Genomic DNA, 23,628 nt, shown 5'->3' with positions numbered 1-23,628 from the left:
ATCTATATAATACCAAGTCGATTAATTTATTTAGTCTCTACTTAAAGGACCTTCTGTCTTAAGTTATTACGTATGTTATTATCATGCCAATTTAAAAAAAAAATACCTCTAAAACAAATAGACCGACCTGGCCATCGCATCATTTGATTATTAGTATGTATCACACTACACAACACGACAAGAAGTTAATGCTCCTGAAATGTTAATGGCGAATTTGTGTTTTCTTGCGATGACCAAGTCGATCTATTTGTTTTAAAGGTATTTTTTAAGAAAACACAAATTCGCCATTAACATTTCAGGAGCATTAACTTCTTGTCGTGTTGTGTAGTGTGATACATACTAATAATCAAATGATGCGATGGCCAGGTCGGTCTATTTGTTTTAGAGGTATTTTTTTTTTAAATTGGCATGATAATAACATACGTAATAACTTAAGACAGAAGGTCCTTTAAGTAGAGACTAAATAAATTAATCGACTTGGTATTATATAGATCTCACAACTTTTTACGGCGAGACTTGAGGTTTTTACAGAGTGTTTTTGATGGCTTATATTTGGCGGGAGCATAAACCTACAGCTTCGCTTCGGGACTGCTTGAGCTATTCGTATAGTTATCGTCCCGCGGCGCTGCCTGACTAAAAAGAATAATATGTCACCGCCGAATTCTTAATTTTCTTCATTAAAAACCATTTGCCAATGTAATTGTTACGTATATTTACTGTCGTGTTTATCGAAAGTAACACGGATCTTTGTAAAATTTTCCTTGCATGACCTGCTAGCTATACTTTTTTGTTCCGAATCTATCGAAATCATACATTAAATAAAATTATTTAAAGTTATGCCTATGACACTCAAGTTTCGCGTAGTGTCCGTAATCGGTAATTTTCGATAACTTACTACCCTATACATAAAGTGAAACATCTATCTGCTGATGCAAAATTCCAACATATCATTTTCTCAGGCTTTCTCTCATAATTCTTACGAACATTATAATATATCAAGATAACTAAGTATGAAATCGTTCCTAACTCACTGGCACGTCTTAGCCGCTATCTACAGAATATCAGGCCTTTTCTCTCCGTTGACTTTTACGGTGTCTGAGTGCTAGCTTACGCGTAAATATTAATATTGTCTCGAGTTTCTTTTGCGTATGACTTTAGTATGTACATTTTACTATTTAGTACACTTATGCCCGTATTCTGAGGCACATTTATCGGTAGTTTGTCTACTCAAACTGTCAGGTTTATATCAGTTTAAACGTTATTGAATAGATAGACTACAGCTAAATGTACCTCAGGAACCAGGCATAAAACAACGTCGCAGTCCAGTCTTATAATACTTAGATAAAAATAAGGATAGTGGACACTGAGCAAGAAAACAAATCGCATATTATTAATAATTTATGAAGTTCTGTATCTACCAAAAGCTTTCACAGTTATTTCGAGGAAGCACTCGAGTCGCAGCAGGAATAAAAAAATGCATATCCTTCTCCCTAATTTAAAACAGACTTCTCTTTTGTTACGCAAAAACGTAACGTACTAACACTAAGATTAACCAGACCTGAAGGCATGCCGATCACACTAAACAATCAGTATTGATATAATATTATTCTTTTTCTAACTTTCTTAAGATGTTAGTATTTGAAGAAAGGAATCGTTACACTGTAACACAATACGCATATTATCTTTGAAATTCAAAAGAACTTCAATCTTATTACCAGCCGGCAATTTCCTATTCTATACTGTAACTCATAAAAACCTAGTTATTTTTCTTCAATTGATTACAAGGAGCGGTATCATTCCGATTCAATTCCACTCCAGTTACACTCTCGTAGAGTTCTTTTGAACGAGTGATTTGCATCGAGCCCGTTACACTCGTGTCTCATTAGGGCTTTGTATTAGATCTTTTAGGTTCCTTTCTCCAGGGACCGTAAGAAAAATGGCATGTAGAAAGTAATTCAGGTCTATTGTTAACAGCAGGAAAGAAACCTTTTACTTTCACCTAATACCGTACGATTTTATTATATCGGGATGTGTAAACACTAGCTGTTTTAATTTAAGTTTCCATTGATCATAGAGTTTTGAGGAACTCAGGAATCGAACCTAAGATTACTTGATGCGTAAGTAGTTACGCTACCACTTGCAGTACAAATAAAATCAACCATCATTTTACATTATTTACCAACGCAATTTTAATTTTTCAAAGTATTGTTTCGAAAATAGGCTGCAAATACTCAAACAAAATTCATAGCAAAATATCCTTCCTATAAGTACTTTAACTATTACCCGTTTTAATATTTCACTAGTTACATACAACAGTTCATTGCCCTCCACATATTTATATTCTTCGAAACAAATAAAAGCAGTGAGGCGTTATTGCTAAGCAACATGAACTGAAGGCAGTAACTTTATAGACAGTTTTAGGTTACAATCCACGCACTTGCTATTGACAGATCCGGGAAAATTGTCGTGAATTGGATTATCGAGTTACCGTTTTCATATCCCAAAGGTAAAGGGAACAATGTTGCCGTACAAATAGGTGTCTTTACTAATAATTTTAATTTAAGCTTAGATGTCAGAATATACTGATATTTTTATGACACGACATTTGTCGTTTTAGGAATAAAACAGATCATATATCGGCCTTAACATCATAAGTGACAAGGACTAGACTTCTATTTCAAGGTATAACTTTAAGAAAAAAGACTCTGTAGCGCAGTCGGTAGTGTATCCGACCGATGAGGTCTCGGTCTCGATTACCGGGGCGGCAAAAAGCTGTGGTCACTTTTTAATTTATATGAGAATGTTTCTCAACAGTAGCCCGGAGTTTGGTAGCATAGCCCGATAAATGGCATATTTTATAGGACTAACATTGTTAATGGCGCAACGTGTGTGTATTTCATACACTTCTACCTACACTTTAGAGTATAACAGGTGTGATATTATATTAGAGGTATACATGTAGAACTATAATAAATTACGTATGTACACGGCGTGTGGGGTCAGTAAAAACAAATGAAATGTATGTCTACTATAAGTTACTATGAAAATTAATATATTGTACTCACAGTTTAATACAGGAACACACTGAAGGTAGTTCAGGAGTTCACAGGCACAGAAAGGAACACAGAACACAGAACACAGAACACAGAACACAGTACACAGTTCACAAGTAGAAGTAAGGCACAGAAGGTCAAGCACAAAGAAAATCAAGCACGGCAAAAAGTACAATTAATTATTACAATAGCGGAGGTAGCTCTACGCATCGCGGCAAATACAATTCTACCGACAGACACGTCATTTTATTTGACGTTAAAATAATTGTTATTTTTGACGTGTGATCGTGATAGTGTTACTGATGTGTAAAAAATATTGTTATAATAAAATTATTTTAGTGTAGAATAAATTTTACTAGCAAAGAACTCAGGTAAAATGATGTATGGAGACTTGTCATTGTTATTTGTCCATAGTAATCAAATCTATACTAATATTATAAAATGGAAAGGTTTGTTTGAACGTATTACTATGTTTGTTAAAATAATTATGTAACTATTTCGAGAACTGTGATGTGACAAACGAAGGGTCGCAAAAATTACTTAATAAGGAGCCCTAGACTGAACAGTGTATAAAAGTGGGTTGAATAGACAAGATGGATGATGGTTAATCTTTCACGCAAAAACTACTGAAGGGATTTTCATTAAATTTAGACACATACAAATTAACACATAGGATACCTTTTTATTTCTTTTTACTTTTGTTGTATACACGCGGACGAAGTCACAGGCAGGAGCTAGTAGTATACATGTTCGTGTACTAAGGCAGGTTGCCACAAAACAAATAGCTAAGAAAATCTTACAAAAGAAATTTGAAACAACCCCAAAATAAAACTAAAGAGGTCAATGATCTCAAGTTGGTATTCAGGACCAGCTGTCGTACTGAATTAAGTTTTTATATCTCGTAGTCTGGTTTAGAGAGTGATACAGGCATGGATGCTGATATGAAATTGTCTGAAGGGGAATAATCTACTTAGTAGTGCGGTGATAATGAAAAAAAAATTGGGAAAATAACTCTAGACTGTCTTAGTGATTATAGTGTTCTAGCCAACACGATGTGAAATCTCTAGTTGAATTGTTTATTTTATAGTTAATACATATATGGCAGCGACCGCCGAAAAGAACAAGCTGGCCATACGCAGAAGAAGGGAATCTCTTGAGATCTGGCTATACGGATGATATGACTATAAAACCAACGATTACAACGATTACAATATTCCATATCGTTCAATTAGTTCAAGACATTGCCGAACGATTTTTCCCATTTCATTGAATTGAATTTAAAAAAAAAGACAACACCCGATTCGAGAATTCCTCGAAAAACTATCACAAACATACAAACAACGGACGCAAAGTACAACCAGAACGGATACAACTATTTGTGCATCGCATTTATCCCGTGTGGAATTCAAACTTACGACCTCTCGACGCACCGGTAGCGGTGTAGCAATCACCTTAACCACTGCACCACGGTGGCTATCACCTTTACTCCTTTGTACTATTGTTAAAGTTTACTATAAATGGTTACAGTTCAAGCAGTAAAATAATCTCAGGCATCGTTATTACGTAATATCACTAATATCTTCACATCAAACTTAATACAAGCACATTGTAACCCGTTAATGTCGCTTAAGTACTTAAGTTTATAGGCCTAGGACATGTTTGTACTACATTATAGCTAAGATAAGATTGTTGAGACATACATGAGACATATTACTTAGGTAGACTAGAAGAGAGAATCTCGTAGAAACTTTTGAAACTAACTTGTCGCCTTTGTGAATATTAAGCGATAAAATTAGTCGTTAGGTAATACTCTAAAGACATTAAGCCTTGAACTAATTTCTCTTCTCCTTTTTAAGTTGCTTCATAACAAGTCTATACTTAGCTTTATATAGTAACTAGCTGACCCGCGCAACTTCGCTTGCGTCACTTAAGAGAATAAGTCAAAAATTTTCCCCGTTTTTGTAACATTTTTCGTTGCTACTCCGCTCCTTATGACCGTAGCGTGATGTTATATAGCCTATAGCCTTCATCGATAAATGGGCTATCTAACACTGAAAGAATTTTTCAAATCGGACCAGTAGTTCCTGAGATTAGCGCGTTCAAACAAACAAACAAACAAACAAACAAACAATCAAACAAACAAACAAACTCTTCAGCTTTATTATATTAGTATAGATTCGTAATTTCTTTGCTTTATTTGCAGCTTAATTTAAAGGAACGTCAATATATTTCAAAACCGAGGGTTTTATTGTACATAGACAAATGTAATATAATGTAATATTTACTAACATAATTTACGTTTATTCTCATACTTATTTCGGTAGCTTACATACATTCACAATACCTACCTAGTTATTTTAAAGCAATATGACATTTTGCCACAATTTCCAATTTAAATCTCCATCTACCTGAACAAAGTCTATTAGAAAATGTATCAAGTAACATGACCTTTTTACGCAATTTTCAATTTAATTCTACATTCAAACACACCTTAACAAAATCCATTCTAAAATGTATCGAGAATACTGCTTTCCCTAACTCTTTGTTAGCCAGCATTATTGGCATACTGACTAAAGAAGGATATTGTAATTGGAAAAGGTGCCACAATAGAGCACAATACACATAAATACGTAGTTCCGGGGGTCGTTTAAAGCGCCCTTAGAACCCTTCCGAAGAATATTGGAAGAACAGGCCGCTTTTATGGTACAATACATTTTGTTAGCTGAACTGTGATTTTGTGACGCATTTACAAGATATTGAGCTGTTATTATACTGAAGTTTATTGTGTAAAGGTCACTCCTGATGACATTTCTGTTTTGGAACAATAGATTAAGTGAATAATGAGGAATGAAAATTTGTTACTGCTTATTTTTCAAAACAAACTAGCGATTTTCCAATGGAATATCTGCGAAACAATAATTGGAGCTTTTCTTTTTATTTTTCTGTGAAAATAATCATTTTTTTAACCCGTTACTGTCCCACAGCTGTCAATGTGCTGCTCCCGAACGAAGGAGGGGGTTAGGCCTTGAATCCACCACGCTGGCCAAATGCGGGTTGTGTACATTTCATGCCCTCAAGAAAAGTATTTAACAACTTTTGATGTTTTTCTTCACCGTTAGAGCAATAAAATTGAAATTATAAACGAAATCATTCTTTGCCGTTTATAAACGTATTAAATAAAGTGAAGGGAACGATTTCTTAGAATTTATAAAGCGAAAAAGCAAATCCATCCAGCTAGGCCATCCTACTGGTTCAATTAACGCAGTTTCCATCGAGTATTTTAACTGAATAGAATCGGGAACGCTGAGCTATATTTGAATGGAATTAAAACAGATTTGTGGTGACCGTAATCCTGTGGATTTTATTATGACTTTGTTGTTGGAAAGCAATTCAATTTTATTTGTCAATTCAGCCATTACTAGCTGATATTTATTTTTTTATCGTCAGTTAAATGTAACATATCAACGAATTTTGTTACGTAGGTAAAATAAACCACAGGGAATCTATTTTAATTGTTATCATATTATTATCTACATGATAATAATATGATAACAATTAAAATAGATTTTAATTGACCTTTTAAGTAACAGTAGGTAATTTTTCTCTTCTCTTTGTTAAACAACTTTATTTTGTTAAACATTCGAAGTGGTTTTTCGCCAATGCATTTCTCTACAAGAACAATTTTATTTGATGAAATAAATATATTTTCGTTATACATTTATTGGTCTTCATTATTTAAACAATTTTTATTTATACTTATACCTAGAAATTATTATTTCAATAATGAAATTAAGGCCGTCTACTCTTAAGTACTAATAATACCGCGGAATTTCTCATGAAGTCTTGTATCCAAAATATTTTGTATTGCCAATTATAAGAGGCTTACAACAATCTCTAGTAATAACAAGGACTCTTGATAGCTTTAATAAATTATTATTAGACGTAAAATCGTATCGAATACTCATTATACAATATCATTTATTTTTTTATAAAAAGCCAGTTTCAGTAGTGACCGTTGTTTGTATGTTTGTAAAAGTCCCCGCGAAACAAGAGTAGTTTTTAATGTTTTTAAACTCTCGCGACTAGTACACATAATATATGGACTCAGAAGACTATGACAGAAGAATACGGAATCTGTTGAGTGACACTTCGGTTTACAAACCAGTGTCGTATAACCCTACTGCCAGAGTGACGAAACGTATACGTTCACTGATCAAGGACCATGAAGACCTTTTCGCGGAGGATGTGTTTCAACGTCTCGCAAGACCCAAGTGCGTTCAGCCGCCTAAGTTATACGGTTTGCCTAAAGTACATAAGGAGAGTGTACCGCTGCGCCCTATAGTAAGTCAAATCGATTCTCCCACCTATGATTTGGCGAAACACATCGCGTCAGTGCTGCAACCGTTAACAGGTAAGACTGCATCCTTCGTGAAGGACTCTCGTCACTTTGTCGATATCATCAAGACCATGAGAGTGGAACCGGATGAGGTTATGGTGAGTTTTGATGTGGAGTCACTGTTCACCAACGTTCCCATACAGGACTGTCTTGATGTCGTCGAGATGAAGTTGAGGGAAAACGGTCTGTCTAGTGAGTACGTCGTTTTACTGAAGAACTGTTTAGAAGGTAACTACTTTCTCTATCGTGGACAATACTACCTCCAGATCGACGGAGTGGCCATGGGCAGCCCAGTGGCACCGGTTATGGCCAACATCTGGATGGAACATTTTGAGCAATCCATAGATATGCAGGCATCAAATGTGAAGCTATGGAAAAGATATGTCGACGATGTGTATTGTATCATGAGAGGAGATAAACAGGACGTAGAACGGCTGTTGAACACCCTGAACTCCATTCATACTAACATCAACTTCACATATGAAATGGAGACAGACAGATCGTTGGCCTTTCTCGATGTCGAAGTAAAGGTGAGAACAGATGGTACCTTGGGCCACACTGTTTACCGAAAACCGACACACACCGATAGGTATCTTCACGCGAATTCGCATCATCATCCGCGACACCTGCAATCCGTGGTGGCTTCGCTGACAACTAGAGCATACGACCTTTGTGACCCTGAACACCTAGACGGTGAACTCTCGCACGTTCAGGAGGTACTTAAGCGAAACGGATACAGGAGAACCGAACGACGTCTGAAGAGGCAAGAATGTCAGACTGGTGTTAGCAGAGTACCAGCTTTTATGCCCTACATAAAAGGAGTAACGGATAAAGTTGGAACAGTACTGAAGAAATACTCCATAAAGACTGTATATAGTCCGTTCTCCAAAGTAGCTAACCATTTGCGCACGCCAAAGGATGTAATTCCTCTTCAGACACCTGGCGTTTACAAGGTGGATTGTAGCTGCGGTAGTTCATACATCGGACAGACCAAAAGAACAATAGCTGAAAGGGTCAAGGAACATATCGCAGCTGTCAAGAACCGGCAAGTCAACAAATCCGCGATAGCTGAGCACTTGTTGGAAGCAGGAACCAATCACTGGATCGAGCTACATCAACCCCGGGTCCTCTCCACAGATCGTCACTATTACTCCAGGATAGTACGAGAAGCGGTTGAAATCAAAAAACATACTAATTTCAACCGTGAAGAGGGATACCGTTTATCATCTACGTGGAATCCTGTCATCAGCAAGTGCAGCCGTCGCCGGCATGACGTAACGCGCCAGTGTAAAGACGTCGTTAGTGTAGTGTGTCGAAGTACCGACAATTCCGAACAATGTACACTAAGTGAAAACCAAGTGAGGGTAGGCGTCGAAACTCGCGCCGCAAGAAGACGACGCTTAGCAGCCACATCAGTCAGCTCGTGACCACGGTCGTTGTAATGCGATCGAAACGTCGGGCAGCAAATAAGGTATCCTAACCTTTAAATTGTCAATCGCGTATAAGACCCGTTGCATTATAATATTAAGAGTAGTTTTTTAAGTAGAAGTTCACCGTTTGGTCACGTAAGTTGCCTCTAGGTAGCTATTAGCGATTGCTTCTAGAAGAAGGCACAAGATAACTTAGAAGAGAGTTTTGTATGCCAAGTTCACTGCTAGTGAAGAGTATACATTATTCAGAATTCAGAACATCAGTGGCCAGAAGGCTTACGCAGTTGACAAAGTAACTTTGTTTTGGGAACACAGAATTATAAATTAAAATCAAGATATATCGTGGATGCCAAGTCTTTCTACTTAGTGGTCAGACTAAAGTGACCGTCGTTTTGTGGCCACGACCAGTAGTTTCTAAGTGCGGTAGTAAGTACCAAATATACAATTCTATGAAACAAATGTTATGTACAAAGTTTGAACAACTTTGATAATTGTAAATTCGTCGAATATAAAACTGATTCAGTAAAAGTTTTTTTCAACAAATTGTTGTCAACACGATTGTACGCGTGAAGCACGTGTAAATAAATCACATAACTGGAATTGGAGCCGTGTTGTTCTGCTATAAAAGAGATCTATTGTAAATGAAAGTATAAATAACTCCCGGTAGGCTTTGGTTGTAACATAACCTGGATTTTAGTAATTTTAACACCATACATGCGTGTAAAGCAATCAATTCGTTTATAATAACTATGAACCTTGTTCTTACAAGGCATTCAAAGATTTGGATATCATATAACGCAAATGCTTTTCACGAAGATTACATGAAAGCGTGTGACTATTTTAAATGTTTTGAATTATTGATAGACGCATTGATTTTAGTTCGTAAATACTTTATTGTTCTAGTAAATTCTCCTCAAAAGCCTCTCGAGTATCCAAAAACAACATGAACCATGAAACCAGCTTTTAAAAAATATTACATGTCTTGAACAATAATCTTACACAATTTCATTACAACAGTCTTTAGACTTAAATATGAGACAAGTTCAAGTTTACTAACAGATAAAGTTTCCTATTCTACTTCTTACCAGACTGTCAAGCCAGACTTGTCTAGTTATAGTGTTATCGCTTTATGAAATCTGTTAGCTCGGTAGATTGTCTAGTTTGTAATATCGAAACTTACGATGAAGTTGTTTAAACCACTTTGTGAGACTTTGTGTAATATCCTCTTTAGTTAGACGCCGCTTAACAATTTGAGCAATGACGTAGATAGCAGAATGATTTTTAGGTCCGTTTGGCAAATTGTGCAAGAGGTGGTGGTGAGGGCTGTTGCGCTTCGATCGCAAGTTTAGTAAATCAGTTGATTACTACCCTTCTCACGTTCAGTTTCCTCTGTACTGTATTTACATTCGTTTTGTATCATTCTATGGTACTTAACTTTCCTTTCGAGACTCAGAAGTGTATGACAACTCACCGAAAATTTCTTGTTAAAAAACTTTTTCGTATCCCGATTGAAAATGTTGTAGTAAAAAACTTATTTTGCACGACCAAGGATTTCAATCCGTGATCTTTCTCGTCTTCATTCTCACCGATATTTACGTAGGCATCAAAGTCTAGACTGAAAGTTCTAGTCATTACACTCTCGTAGGTCGTGCGTAGGCACGTCTTAGACTAATATAGTAATTATAACTGATTTTTAGCTTTAGATTAGATTTATAGCCAATTACTCTATTTCTGTCTTAGTTTATAATAATGTGTTAAGCTTGATATTACGGGTACCTACTCATTTCTAAGTATTTTTGAAAGCTGTGAAATCTGAAATATTGATGAAGAGGTGTATTTACTTGGATTTATCAATTGTTTAATGTGAGGACGCTTCTCGCACGTGTGTTGTAACTGATCAAGTTAACAATAACTATTTTATTTAATAAGCATTAACTATATTTTTTTTTTATGTTTGAAGCCTAAGACTTCGGGTCAATTTTTTAAACACAAAAAATGTATATGTGACTCAATAATCACAGAACAAGTTATTATAATTTGGCCCAAGCTGTTTTTCTACTGGGCACTAGAATCCTCCTGGAATAGAATTGAAATACTTTGCATTTCTTTATGAATTGTTCAATAACTTTAACTAACTAACTTTATGGAATATTTTTTTATTATTATAAAGTTTTTCTCCACCGGTGAAACTTTGATATTTTGATGCTCATACCTTTCGATATTTCTGTTCTTGTTATTTTGGTTGAAACCAAATGGAAATATTAATTCCATTTGGTTCATAACTGCTTTCATAAAAAAAAAACACTCACATTCATTCGAAAGTTAACAAAAACATTTTATAGCATTGATAGGCTTAAAATTCACTCTGTACTACCGATACCTGGTTTATTAAACGTGGATCGACTTTGATATATTAATATTACGCCTGCACGCGGAAGGGCGGATATTGGCAATTTCACTTCAGGAGCCCGTTATACGTACTCGTGGTGTGTTTGTTCGTAAATAATACATAGATATTTCTCATCTAATGGGTTGTGTATAGGGATGCGTAGTTTGGGAATGATTTTGTAAATGATGTCGGGTTGGAATTGCTCGTGACTGAGTGTCATTTACCGTATGCATTGCGATCTACCGTTTTTTTTCAGATGGACATACCGATATCCGATCATAATAAAGAGGTGTTCGGGCATGCGGTCTCGAAAAACCCAAGCCACTGCATCCTTTTTTCATTCCTTCATCATAGTTGCATTAAATTCTATAACCCATTTCTCCCATCTCTACCACTGCCTTAATATCCCCTCCAAATTTCCCATCAAACGTAAGAATTCAATAGAGTGTGAACTCTAGTTTTTTAAGATAGACTAATTATTGTTGCTACATGTGGCGATAGAACAACTTTTTACATGAAAAGCAACAAGGAGAAAGTCAAACAACCAAGTATAACATAAGCATTTAATAAATAATTTAAAAAATCTATCTAAACTTAGCTACAATCTCACTTATCGCTGAATAACAACCTGATATTAATACTATGAAATAAAACAATAACAGTAGGCCGTTCTTCCACAATATGTAGTTAAACTTGCCTAGCCCACGTTCCCACTTGTGGACAGTTTGGACCACTACTGGGATGAGCAGGCCGAGGGTTGAGAAGAAGATGGCACCGACCAAACCGATAAGAAGTTCTAAATCCGGGACTGCTATTGCCAGGATTACTGGAAAGAGAAAAATATACATTATGACATTATACAGTTATAGTAGAAGCATTTTGAAAGCTGTTCTCAACTGCAGTTTCAAAACCAATATGGACTTGTAAAATATTTTTTTAGTCTATTTAATGATTGTATTATCTGGCTTATATGTTTTTTCAGTATCTTTTCTCTTTTTCACCTTTAACGTTCAAGTCTGCAAAGCAGTATTCCCTATTTAATGAAAGCAGTAAAAATTCTAATTTATAGCAAGTCATAATTCTATATTGGAATGCTTTATCAAATCTTATCGTGAATCGGATCACAACATTGAATGATGTTTCCTTGCAAGTGTCCTTATATTGAATTGTACTTTATCATTGCCTCCGTTTTCAATATTTTGGACTCTTTTGCATTTTATCTATTTAAAATATAAAGGTGTATTAAAAAAAATCGGGAAAATTTTTAGTAGTTATCAGTAAGTCAATCATTCAGTAGTAAGACCTAATTCGTCATTCAAGTTAAACTAGACTAAAATTCAAAATGTAATTTACCGTCGAGTGTGAATGTATTCAAGAGCGCCTGTCCGTAACATAAGCCTATCGTTTCAAGTCTTTATCTCAGTGCAGGCAAGTGTCTGTGTTAGAACGATAACGTCATATGACACTGTGTTATATGCTTAACTTATTACCGTTTAAAAGTCAGCCAACCATTTGCTAGGATTGAAACTGACACTAGTAGAATGAAACTAGGAAATTGCGGTTGTAAAATTGTATTGTTCATAGTATAAGTTGATGTTTCCACAATAACAATTTTCTTCAATGTGTATTTTTTTTCAAGAAACGTCTTGAAATGTTACTCCTGTTTTTATATCGCTTTGTCAATTACATTGTAACTAATAGGTCAGGTTAAAGAAACCTGATATATTGACTTGAAAATGAATACACAGTTTTTGTTTCTTACCAAAAATCGATAATTTATAGGTATGTACCATTGTATAATACTGGACAATAAAAACTACTTACGATATTGTTTGTGAATACATAAGTCATTATAACGAGTTGTTCACACAGTGTATGAGAAACAGAGTCGCCGTAGTAAATTAATCAATTCATTAGTATTTCAAACATTATCAGTATTGAATTAAACTCATTCATGAACTACTTACAAATTCCATGTAGTCCAAATTAAATGGCGTCCTTCGTTTATTTGTAAATGACTAAAAGCCGGTTTGTTTTTGTCCGCAGTAATTAAACATCGCTTTGTCGAATCGAAACATTGACTAAGCAGTTATAGTGTAAAAGCTATTATCGTGATGAAAGATACCACTTTAAATGTATGAACGGTTTTATATTGGAACACAGTTTCATGTACTTTTAGTTAAACGACTAGTTATAAGAATTCAATTGAAATGAGATTATTTGAGTTCACCAGTCTTAGTTCACCAGTCTTAGTTCACCAGTCTTAGTTCACCAGTCTTAGTTCAACAGTCTTAGTTCACCAGTCTTAGTTCAAAAGTCTGTACGGTAAGCAACCTTTGGCGCTATTTGTACCTATTTGAACTGAGCGTTTGTATGCTCTAGAGAGCATGAGAGAAAAAATTCCTGTGTTTCCTTATTTAAATATCAGTTGGCAAATGGCCAGTTTGATTTGAAAAATACCTAGGCTTAAGTAATGAGTACTTCATTTTGCATTGTGCGAATTTATTTTATACTAGCTTTTACCCGCGACTGCCACCTAAATTTTCCCATGGAAATGCATCGTTTTCCCGGGGTAAAAAGTAGCCTATGTCCTTTCTCGGGTATCAAAATATATTCATACGAAATTTCATGCAAATTGGTTCAGTAGTTTAAGCGTGATTGAGTGACAGACAGACAGACAGACAGAGTTACTTTCGCATTTATAATATTAGTATGGAAGTATGGCTTTTTAGCCGCTTATTTTAGCGGAGACGTTTAATTCAAAGCGGACACTTGCTTTTTGCTTAACCCACAGACCGTTTGCTGATCGGTAAGTAAATCAGGTTCAGGTTTTCAATAAAGAAATAATTTATGAAATAAATACTGAACTCAACTTACCAGTCAAAGCCACACTAGCAGTTCTAATCCCGATCTGACTGATGTTGTGGTAATCTTTGCTGATCTTCGGCATCGTACGGGACCAGATGATATCCATAGGAGCGTACATTTGTAGGCAGTATGTAAAGAACACTGCTATTGCGACCAGGATCTTTGCTGTTAACGCCAACCTGAGAAAACGGGAGGAAAACGTTTATTTTCATAGAAAACAGTAAGTTAAATCTTGGCACCGGGTACTTTGCTTTAAATACCCAATGCTCAGATTTTAAGCATGAATGAAATTTTGCTCTAAAATTTTACTCTTATATCTTTGTGTGAGGTAAGCATATATATTTTTTTTATATTATTATGTATTTAAATAACGTTTAACAATACAATGTAACTATAATAAAAATGAAAGAAATATTTTCTTATAATACAACGTTTGAATGTAATTTGTTGTAAGTAGGTAATATTGTATTAAAAATTCTTCTTAATTCGTTGAAATGTACCAACAACAAAATACTACTTCAAAGACGTAAATAATTTGCAATTCTTAATGTAAAAGAAACTGCCAAGTGGATTCGCGATAAGCGTTTAATTTCTAAGAAATCATCTTAAGTTGTTTCTGTGAAGTGAGTTAATAAAACTTGAGGGTAAATAAATCCATACTAACATTATAAATACGAAAGGAACACGGTCAGTCCGTCTGTCATATACCAACCAGCCCGCCCTGGCTTCAACAAGTTTAAGTTAAAAAACATATTTCACAAGTAAACCTTCCCTTTAAATGACTCTGTATATTTAAAAAAACTGCATCAAAATCCGTTGTGTACTTTCAATAATCTAAGCGTACATACATATAGACATGGGAACAGACGCGGGACGCGACTTTGCTTTATACTACGTAGTTATAAAGAAACCATTACAAAGAAATCTACAGGAAAGCAAAAGCTCATACTGATATGTGTAGTTAGTATTAAGTGTCTCAGGCGTGCCTTAGAGAGCATGTAAAGTCGCTCCTGCACCTGACCTCCCACCGGTAGTGTCGACTACCGTCCCACCGGGCTACAAGAGTAATCGAGTAGAAAATGTACCTCTGTATTGAACACTATAAAGAAACTACAGTACATTTGGCTAGTGGATTCTGTACAGTTCCTATTGAGTATTGAGAGCTTGACATTTAAAATGTTTTGCGATAATAGTTCTTACGGTGCCCGCTAGAGGGGCTGAACAGATTTTTATACCAGATTTCTCGGTAGCAGGCCACTGATTATCATATTCGAACATCGTGTAGGAGGATATCTATTTATACTTACTTTGTTTATCTGTTTGTCAGTCTCTGTTACTGTGTCAAGGCTGGAGCGGTTTAAAAATATTTGGAAGAGTTATATTTCAAAGAAGGACACAAGTTGCTATTTCTCAAAAATAAATTCCAAGCCAAGAAAATCGTGGGTAAAAGCTAGTTCTGTATATATTGCTGTTTCTTGAAAGTCTCCTTTTGAAATCATATCTAGGTACCACAATAACAAGGTACATTGTTATTTAGAAATGTTTTGATAAATTCTTCTTACCGCTGAAAATAATATTGTTACAGTATTCGAAAATAGGTAGCTACTAGAAAAATCGGTTCTAGAAATATAAAGGTAGACTGGGTTCAAAAATATATGGAAAATACTCAGTGGTAAAAATGTTAAGCCGAATGATAAATAAAAAACAATCGCACATTATACGTCTTTTTCGAAGTAGGCAAAGGCATCGTCGCTTAAGAGTAATGTGTATTTTGCACCATAATTATGTAAAATAGTATGACATGTTTTATAGCTTAAGGAGCTTAATTGCTTCGCGATTATATCACTAAGTAAAGAATAACAGAGAAATGGTACAAACAACAACGAAAAAATAGTTTTTCGGCTAAAAAATCAATAATAATAATAAAAAAAACACATAATCAATAAGGTGGCATTATAACTTCACAACTACAATCACTATTTAAATGGGCAGAAATGCATACGAATTCATTACAATATCAATCAAGGCACAAACCAGTCAACCTATTCAATACTTAATCATGATCTTCAATTAGTGTTGCAACAGTCTGCAATGCCTTAGTCGAATCCATCAAGGCTCACGTCATTGACTTAATCTCTTACATCCACTGTCATGCAGCTTTGACCTGAGCCGCAGTTCCTGACTTAATAACCAGCACTCGATTTTAATTGGCAATCGTATTGATCAAAAGAATAACCGCTGTATCATGGTCTTGCATAAGAATGAGGTGTAATTGGAATCGTTGTTGATTTTGAAGTACCAGTAAACTGAAAACGAAAGTTGTACCAAAGGTTTTATCATGTGGCCTTTTAGAGCACATACTAATTACAAAGTGATACTTCCATTAGGGCGATTTCCTACTAATTTTAGACTTTTGATAACCTGTTAGCTATTGACTTATTTTGTATCTAACCTAAGTACCACTTCTAGTGGTAGCTTCAAGATACTAGTTCCTGCGGCAACAGGAACATTTCAAGGCTCAGAACATTTAAAACGTCAAATTATAAATAACTGTTAGTACCGACTATACTTGATATTTGTGATATAGATGAATTTAACGATATAACAATTTGCGTGTGTGACTTGAAATAAAGAGATGTTGCACCTGTTTGGCCGTTTGATACACACAAAATGTTAACATAAACTCAGGCTTAAATATAAACTAAGTTTTAAGGCCGTGAATTTAATAAATAACGATATTTATGTCACAAATACGGCCGTCATATATCACATCTGGGATAAAAGTTTATTCCAACGTTACGACACTCCAGAGTTCTTGAATTAAGAGTGACTGACATCGAAAGTTGTACGAAGGTTAAACGCTAAATCTTACATGAACAGGTCGGTGATGTAAAGGTGAGTATAGATTATAACTTGTATCACGTCTTTGGCTTGCTACACACATATTCGGTTTGGAATTAAACGGCCTAGCCCAGCGGTAAAATTAAACATTATGTACATTAATGTTCGGGAACAATGCTGCTCGACATTACCGCGCCTGAATTTCAGTCAGTTCAAACCGTATCGTAACGATCGGGCTTGAAAGAGCTACCCGATTGGAGCAAGCTGAACAAGTGCGGTACTTGCTTCGATTCGGCTTTGTTGTTCGATAGATACTGCCGAACCGAACGTGCCGGCCCGAATATGTATGTATATATCAAGCCGGGTCAATCATTATTATGTTCTGACGTATTTTCGAAGAAGTAATGCAAGTTAAAATAAAAAAATGACGTAAATGTAAGACTTTATAAAAATAACGCTTTCCACTTATGTAACAACAGACGTAGTTCTGTATAATTCTTACAAACTATGGTTAAATACGTTAAAAACAGTTTTCATAGTACAAAGAACAGCTACCAAAAGGTAAATAGGTTCTTTCAAGTTCTTACTGGTCCTTACAAAAACTTTTGTACAATTAAATTGAGTGCTTTCTTGCCTAGTGCAGCGTTGGCGGCATTAAATAAATCTACATTTTTACTTATTACACTACTTATTGTAGACTTATTTCATAACTCTATAAATGTTTAATAAGTGTTTTGTTTAATACAGTACCAAATACTGCCTCAGTGGTGCAGTTAGTTAGTTTGGTTGGGTTTGATTCCCGGGTCGAGCATAATACTATAGGTCTTTTAAATATATTTCTCAATAATGACCCAGAGTTTAGTAACATGACCTACATATAGCAATAGGCTCGGCCCATTATTACAGGCGTAATATTACAAGTACCAAATTTGGGAATATTTTTCTACACCTCTGCCTACACCGTCGGGTATAAAAGGCATGATATTGTGTATGTACAGAAACGAACATTCAACCGAATTATAAGAAGGTTTTACAACAAGTACCTAAATGCTGTGTGAATGTGAATCCACCTCAACTCTGAAACATGATTCATTTCAGGCAGATGGACAGAGTGATAAAGGTTGATATTTGTTGTGGACTTTTGACATTACGAAAGAAGACATATTTTTATATGAGGTTCGGGCCTTGTTAGGCCATACCAACTTAAGAGTGAAAATAAAACTGAAATCACTTGTGATAAAAATATCTAATTTCTTATGAAATAAGAAACAGTTGTAAGTAAGTGGGTCTGGATTTATTTTAAGTCCCTTGTTTATTTTTATGTTTGCGAAAGATTGTGTTTTTTTCGAGTTGTAGTATTATTAGATGTTATTGATAAGTCTTAAATGTATATAATTGTGTACGTTTTTGCATCCCTTACTTCTAAACCATACCCTGAACAGAGTAAACTATATACAAAATATAAAAACTACCTTTCCCATACATAAAGAGTTTGTTCTACTGAAATCAAATGTAATACACGAACAGATCGCAGGAAAAATTAAGTTACATAAAGGTTAATATCCCAATCATTTCCTCATATAAAATACATGTAAATAATATATTCAATGCGTAGTAAATATTCTATATTGTCTCTTTAGAAATGAATTCCTTTCTTATTGTTCTCTCATAATAAACGGTACGAGAAGAAATCTTTTGTATACGTTCGTGTTCTTTCTCGGAGTCCAATAAGAAATAAATATTGAAGTAAATAATAGTATGCATGTTTTTATGGAAAATAATGTGTATCTTCCTACTTGTTTCGGAAGATATTGAGGAAATATATCTAGTAAAATGTTTATCAAGTTGCTTCTCATAGAAAGAGAATACCTCACTATTAGATTTCTTAAGTAAAAAGATCCTCGAATGTTTTATGTTGGTTTTAGTTTTGTTTTTTTAAAAGTGGTAGAATTCAATCGATTGTATTAAAGCTCAATGGCATTAAACTTATTATTCTACATATTATATTGTACCACCTAACAAAGCAGTGGAGTGTTAGTTTTTGTAATCCAAATGACATTTGTAATCAAAATATAAAACCACAAATTGGACTTTCAGAGCTAATTATTGTGGTATAAAAAAAAATTAAAATAAAACAATGTTTATATACCAAACACATAAAATCTATTAAAACTATGCTAAACTTATATAAAAATTTTAAGGCGTTTGATAGATTCGCCACACCTTTTAGAAAATATTTCAAGTCAGCCATCTAATTAGAATATCAGAAGACAAAGTTACTAGACGGGATAATAATTAAGTAACCTAATAACTATGCCCTAAATCTAGCCTCAGGCGAAAACCTAATTCATAATATATAGGCAAGAAAGTAGCTGCTCTACATATTAATATAATGTTAGTGTAATGTAATTTCCATTTGAAGTTAGTCTTGGTTTTAGTAAAGCTCTTTGAGTATCAGACTGGATGTGTTATGAATCTTATTAAAATTATAGTATATTAAGTCGCACCTTTAGAATTATACTGATCTAATTCAACATTTTTATTTTTTGGTAAATGCCAAAAATGTTTGTTTTTAGTGTTTCGATCGTGTTCGATTATTTATCGAATTGGTTGATATATTTAGACTGTCAACCTATCACGGTTAATGAGACACAGACAGACAGCGAAGTCTCAGTAATAGGGAGCCATTTTTTCCCTTTAGGTACGGTAGGCAGTTTAGGAACACTGAAAATAAAGACTTACAGTTACACAGTACTATCGTGCATTTTGGGCATTCATATACTTACGTACTTTTTGCCTCAATAAATAAGTATATAACTCTTCGTACAACTAACAATATACAAGTTTAATCGCTTGAAAACTCACGTAAAGTTTCCATGTACAGGTCTTCTTAGGTTTCATTTCTTACAAGAAAGTAGGCCACAATTACTTTACCTACGGAATTATCTTAAACATGACATTTATTTCTATAAGATAGGCCTGTACAGTCAGCTACAAAAGCCGCTTAACTAATTCATATACCTCTTTATTACAAAGAGGAGATAGTGATACCTCCGTGTGTGATTTGTCCCAAAATATTTAGTTTATAATTATATTTTTTTTACAAATACTTGAACAAAATTGGTCAGCATAAGTTGGTATTGAGCATAAACGATGGAGTAATAGGTTTCAGAATATACAGTTTCGAAAGATTGAAAATGTTTAGTGACTTTTAAAGTCAGTGTATTTTCTTGACCATTATTCCAAGCTATGTGGGGTGAGAACAACATGTTTTCTCTTCCATACAACCCTTTAGCTGTCATCTCTGTCTTCACCCTATTCTTGTTTGTAGTTGACTGTACAATCATAATTGTAAAGAAGCCGTGTAATAGAGGTATAAAGATAAATATTTTCATATAACTATATTATGTCGTACGTTATGTGTTATTTTCGTTATAACCGTTTTAATATCGTTATTTCTTTATTGTGTTATAAACAGGTCGAAAAAGACGGAAGAAAATTAACAAAAAACTAGGATATGAATAAAAATGGATGTACATATATAAATAAAAATGTTTAAAATTTACGATAAGTCAAATGTCAGCATAATAATTCAATGAAATTATTATTTTTCTATTGCTTCGAAGAGAATCAGATAGACATGGATAATTGGATACCTAAAACGATAAAACTTTAACTTTAATAAACAGTAAAATAAATAAAACTGTTATGATATTATTATGTAAAGAATTATGTAAATATGTAAAGAATTAGTTATGTAAATATGTAATTATGTAAAGAAACGCTACCAAAACTCAAAAAATAAAATGTATTTTTCTTTAAAAATTACAAAGATAAACGTTCATCTTAAAGATCATTCTATCAAAGAAGAAACCTCTAAGGGCCCCATGAATTAAAGACAGAGTTGAATAACCTCAGCATGAACTTAGGTAAACAACGAAGTTATTGACCCGTGCAGCCTTTAACTGTATAGATGTTTCTAGAATGATTTAAGATATCGCATTTAGTTACGGTTTAAGGTAAATTACTGAACACGTCTAGTAGAATGTTAATTGTGTTTGCATTGTTTTGAAATAGTATTCCTCTGCTAAGATGAGTTTGTTCAATTTGTTTACCGGCAAAGAATTTTATCTATATAAATGAAAACGAATCACTGAAAAGAATGTGGGATCATAACTTTCGAAGAAGTAAACCAAACACATTGGATAATTCTTTTTTTAATGTGTTTGTAGAAAATCCCATGGGAATGGAATTAACGGGAAAAAACTACTCTATACCCGCACTAAGTCAGGCCAGTTTAGTTTCGAATCGAAATCATGCTACATTGTCAATAGACTTTAAAATTTGTACCTTTTACATAAGTGTTATAAAGCCTTTTTCCCATAGGGATAGGCAGAAATCTCAGATCGCCACTTAGTACGGTCCTCACAAACTTCCTCACAAACAAAAAGTTGAAACTATTGTTAAGATTATTATAGTCAAACACCTACATTCGCAATTATTAAATTTCAGCTTCCGCTAAAAAAGCTTCTCTTCATTCATACAATGCAAAAACTCTTTGTTAAAAACTTTATTAATAAACACAGCCACTTCACAAATAGACAACGGATTTAATTGAATTGAATAACAGACATTCTTTTCTCTCAACGTTTTGCAGCTATTTTAAAACGAAACCGAGCAAAATGTCTTTATTTAGCTCTAGCGTGTTCTAGAACATTCCAGTGGGAGTTGAAACCAATTTCCGAATGTCACCGTCTAAAGGTACTATACAGTTTTAAAAAGCTATTAAACTAAAATAAGTGTGCAAACTATGTTACCTCAATGGAGCGATAAAAAACTTTAATGTAGGTTAGTTGTGAATTTCAAATTAAGTTGTTTCTTGCCTGCTTCTTGTGGCTCTTTATTTTTTTCAAGTTAAAAAGTAATTTTGTTTGTTATATTTTGCCAGCATAGTAATGTATTAAGCGGGCATAATAATGTATTTATTAAAAATCTATATATCTTTTGCCAATATCTCTATGTACTTGTGTATATAGAGATACATAGAGATATATTATGGAATACACTTAATTGTTTTGATATTGATACTAAAACGTAGAGCTAGAATTAAGAAAAATGTGATATTATAATCATTAAACTGATCGAGTTCAATGATTATAGTATCGCAAACGAACTTTATCCATTTGACTTAAGAATTACAGTGAAAGTCAATAGACGGCTATTATATTTGTAAAATGTCAGAGTTGAGAAAGTATCTTGTGACAGTCAATGAATGCCTGAAGGTCGACGGCGTTGAGGTTGGTCAAGAGAACGTAGGTGTAATGGCTACGAAATCTTTTTGAAGGGTTAGCAGAAAAAGTATTCTTTTGTAGAGAAAATATGCGTTTTTTTAATTATGTCCCATTTTTGGACAAAGATATCTCAAACTCTTCTATGGATCAGAATTATCCTGCCAATCATTCAGCTAAGTGGTTAAGTCGTCACACCGAGTATAGACGACAGATTGGTACTGGAAAAAGGCATACTTCTAATATCGGAACTAACAAGAAGAAATATATTATGATGATTTAAAATTGCTAGTGCCTCTACGCCTTCACTTTAGTTCTAGTATCAAATCCTCCTATTATAGCTAACTCAATGAGAATAACTAATGTTTAAACAATGAGAAATCCTAATCGTTTGATCCATATATTTGGGGATGAGGTCATTCGGATGAAGTAATTCTATTTGTGGACTAATATTATTGTAACAAGGCTGAAATGATTAATCATTTGTGAAACCAACTGACATTTACAGAGTAGATTAACTTCAATCTGTTTATAGATCATTTGGGGGAGTATCAAAATATACTACGAATGTGTATCTGTACTAATATAATTAATACTGAAACTGTCTGTCTGTGACGCTTTCACGGTTTAACTGTTGCGTAGGTTTAGAAGTAGGTACTTATGTGGGATAGATAGTAGCTTTTGGTGACATTGCATTCTTAATAGCTTTTCGAAACCTAAATGATTTTCTTTTTTTCTTCAATCATCTTATTAACAAACGAGACTTTGGCTTCGTTTTGGCGATGTCCAATAGCCATTTTATAAAATCAAAGTCAGCAGCATGAAGCTCAAAAGCTAAAAATATAAGAAATAAATATTAGCGAACAACGAACAAAAAAGTGGTCAGGTTTCGTTTATATAAATATACTGAGTAACTTTTTTATATACACGTAAGCGAAGTCACGAACAACAACCAGTTTCTAATACACGCGCTATTAATGGCCTTCGTTTAAACAAAGAGGAAATACACAAATTATACAAGTTAAAGTTAATTAAAGACGTACCTTTGGGTTTTCGAGAGCGTTTCAAATAACTCAGGAATGAAAATTGCGCGTGAAATTAAAGCGATGTAATAGTGAGTTGGGTGACGTAATAACGCTGCGGCCGTAATATGAGGTTAAGTTTTATGTAGATTTCGACGTAATATCTGGGGGCACGGAAGTGCCCCCGCAAGTCGAGCAAAAAAAAAGCGGCACGGCCGTAACATCCTTTTCTCGAAGCAATTCGGGCTATTTTTGACACCCCCATAATTTCGTTGTGGATAAAACAAGAAGCCTGGATTTTCAGCAACTAATCAGTCATTGTATAAACACGGTATATTTAA

The 23,628-nt window shown here is 34.3% G+C and overlaps 2 protein-coding genes across 2 annotated transcripts in view; one reads left to right on the top strand and one right to left on the bottom strand.

The window, feature by feature from the left end:
- The first annotated feature begins 7,151 nt into the window (after positions 1-7,151).
- Positions 7,152-9,903, top strand: LOC142974188 (uncharacterized). Its single transcript, XM_076116352.1, has 2 exons — positions 7,152-7,951; positions 9,897-9,903. Exons 1-2 carry the CDS (start codon positions 7,152-7,154, stop codon positions 9,901-9,903), a joined length of 807 nt encoding a protein of 268 aa, XP_075972467.1.
- Positions 9,904-11,817: 1,914 nt separating this feature from the next.
- Positions 11,818-23,628, bottom strand: part of LOC142974270 (proton-coupled amino acid transporter-like protein acs) — a 73,307-nt gene continuing 61,496 nt past the window's right edge. The window contains exons 8-9 of the mRNA XM_076116474.1: positions 14,146-14,315; positions 11,818-12,094 (exon numbers count right to left, since the gene is read on the bottom strand). Of these exons, the coding sequence (XP_075972589.1) occupies positions 11,853-12,094; positions 14,146-14,315 (412 nt within the window). The 3' untranslated portion in view covers positions 11,818-11,852. The remainder of the gene's footprint in view (positions 12,095-14,145; positions 14,316-23,628) is intronic.

Source organism: Anticarsia gemmatalis, chromosome 7, assembly GCF_050436995.1.
Source record: "Anticarsia gemmatalis isolate Benzon Research Colony breed Stoneville strain chromosome 7, ilAntGemm2 primary, whole genome shotgun sequence".
NCBI lineage: Eukaryota > Metazoa > Arthropoda > Insecta > Lepidoptera > Erebidae > Anticarsia > Anticarsia gemmatalis.
This window is presented reverse-complemented; position numbering and strand designations above follow the sequence as displayed.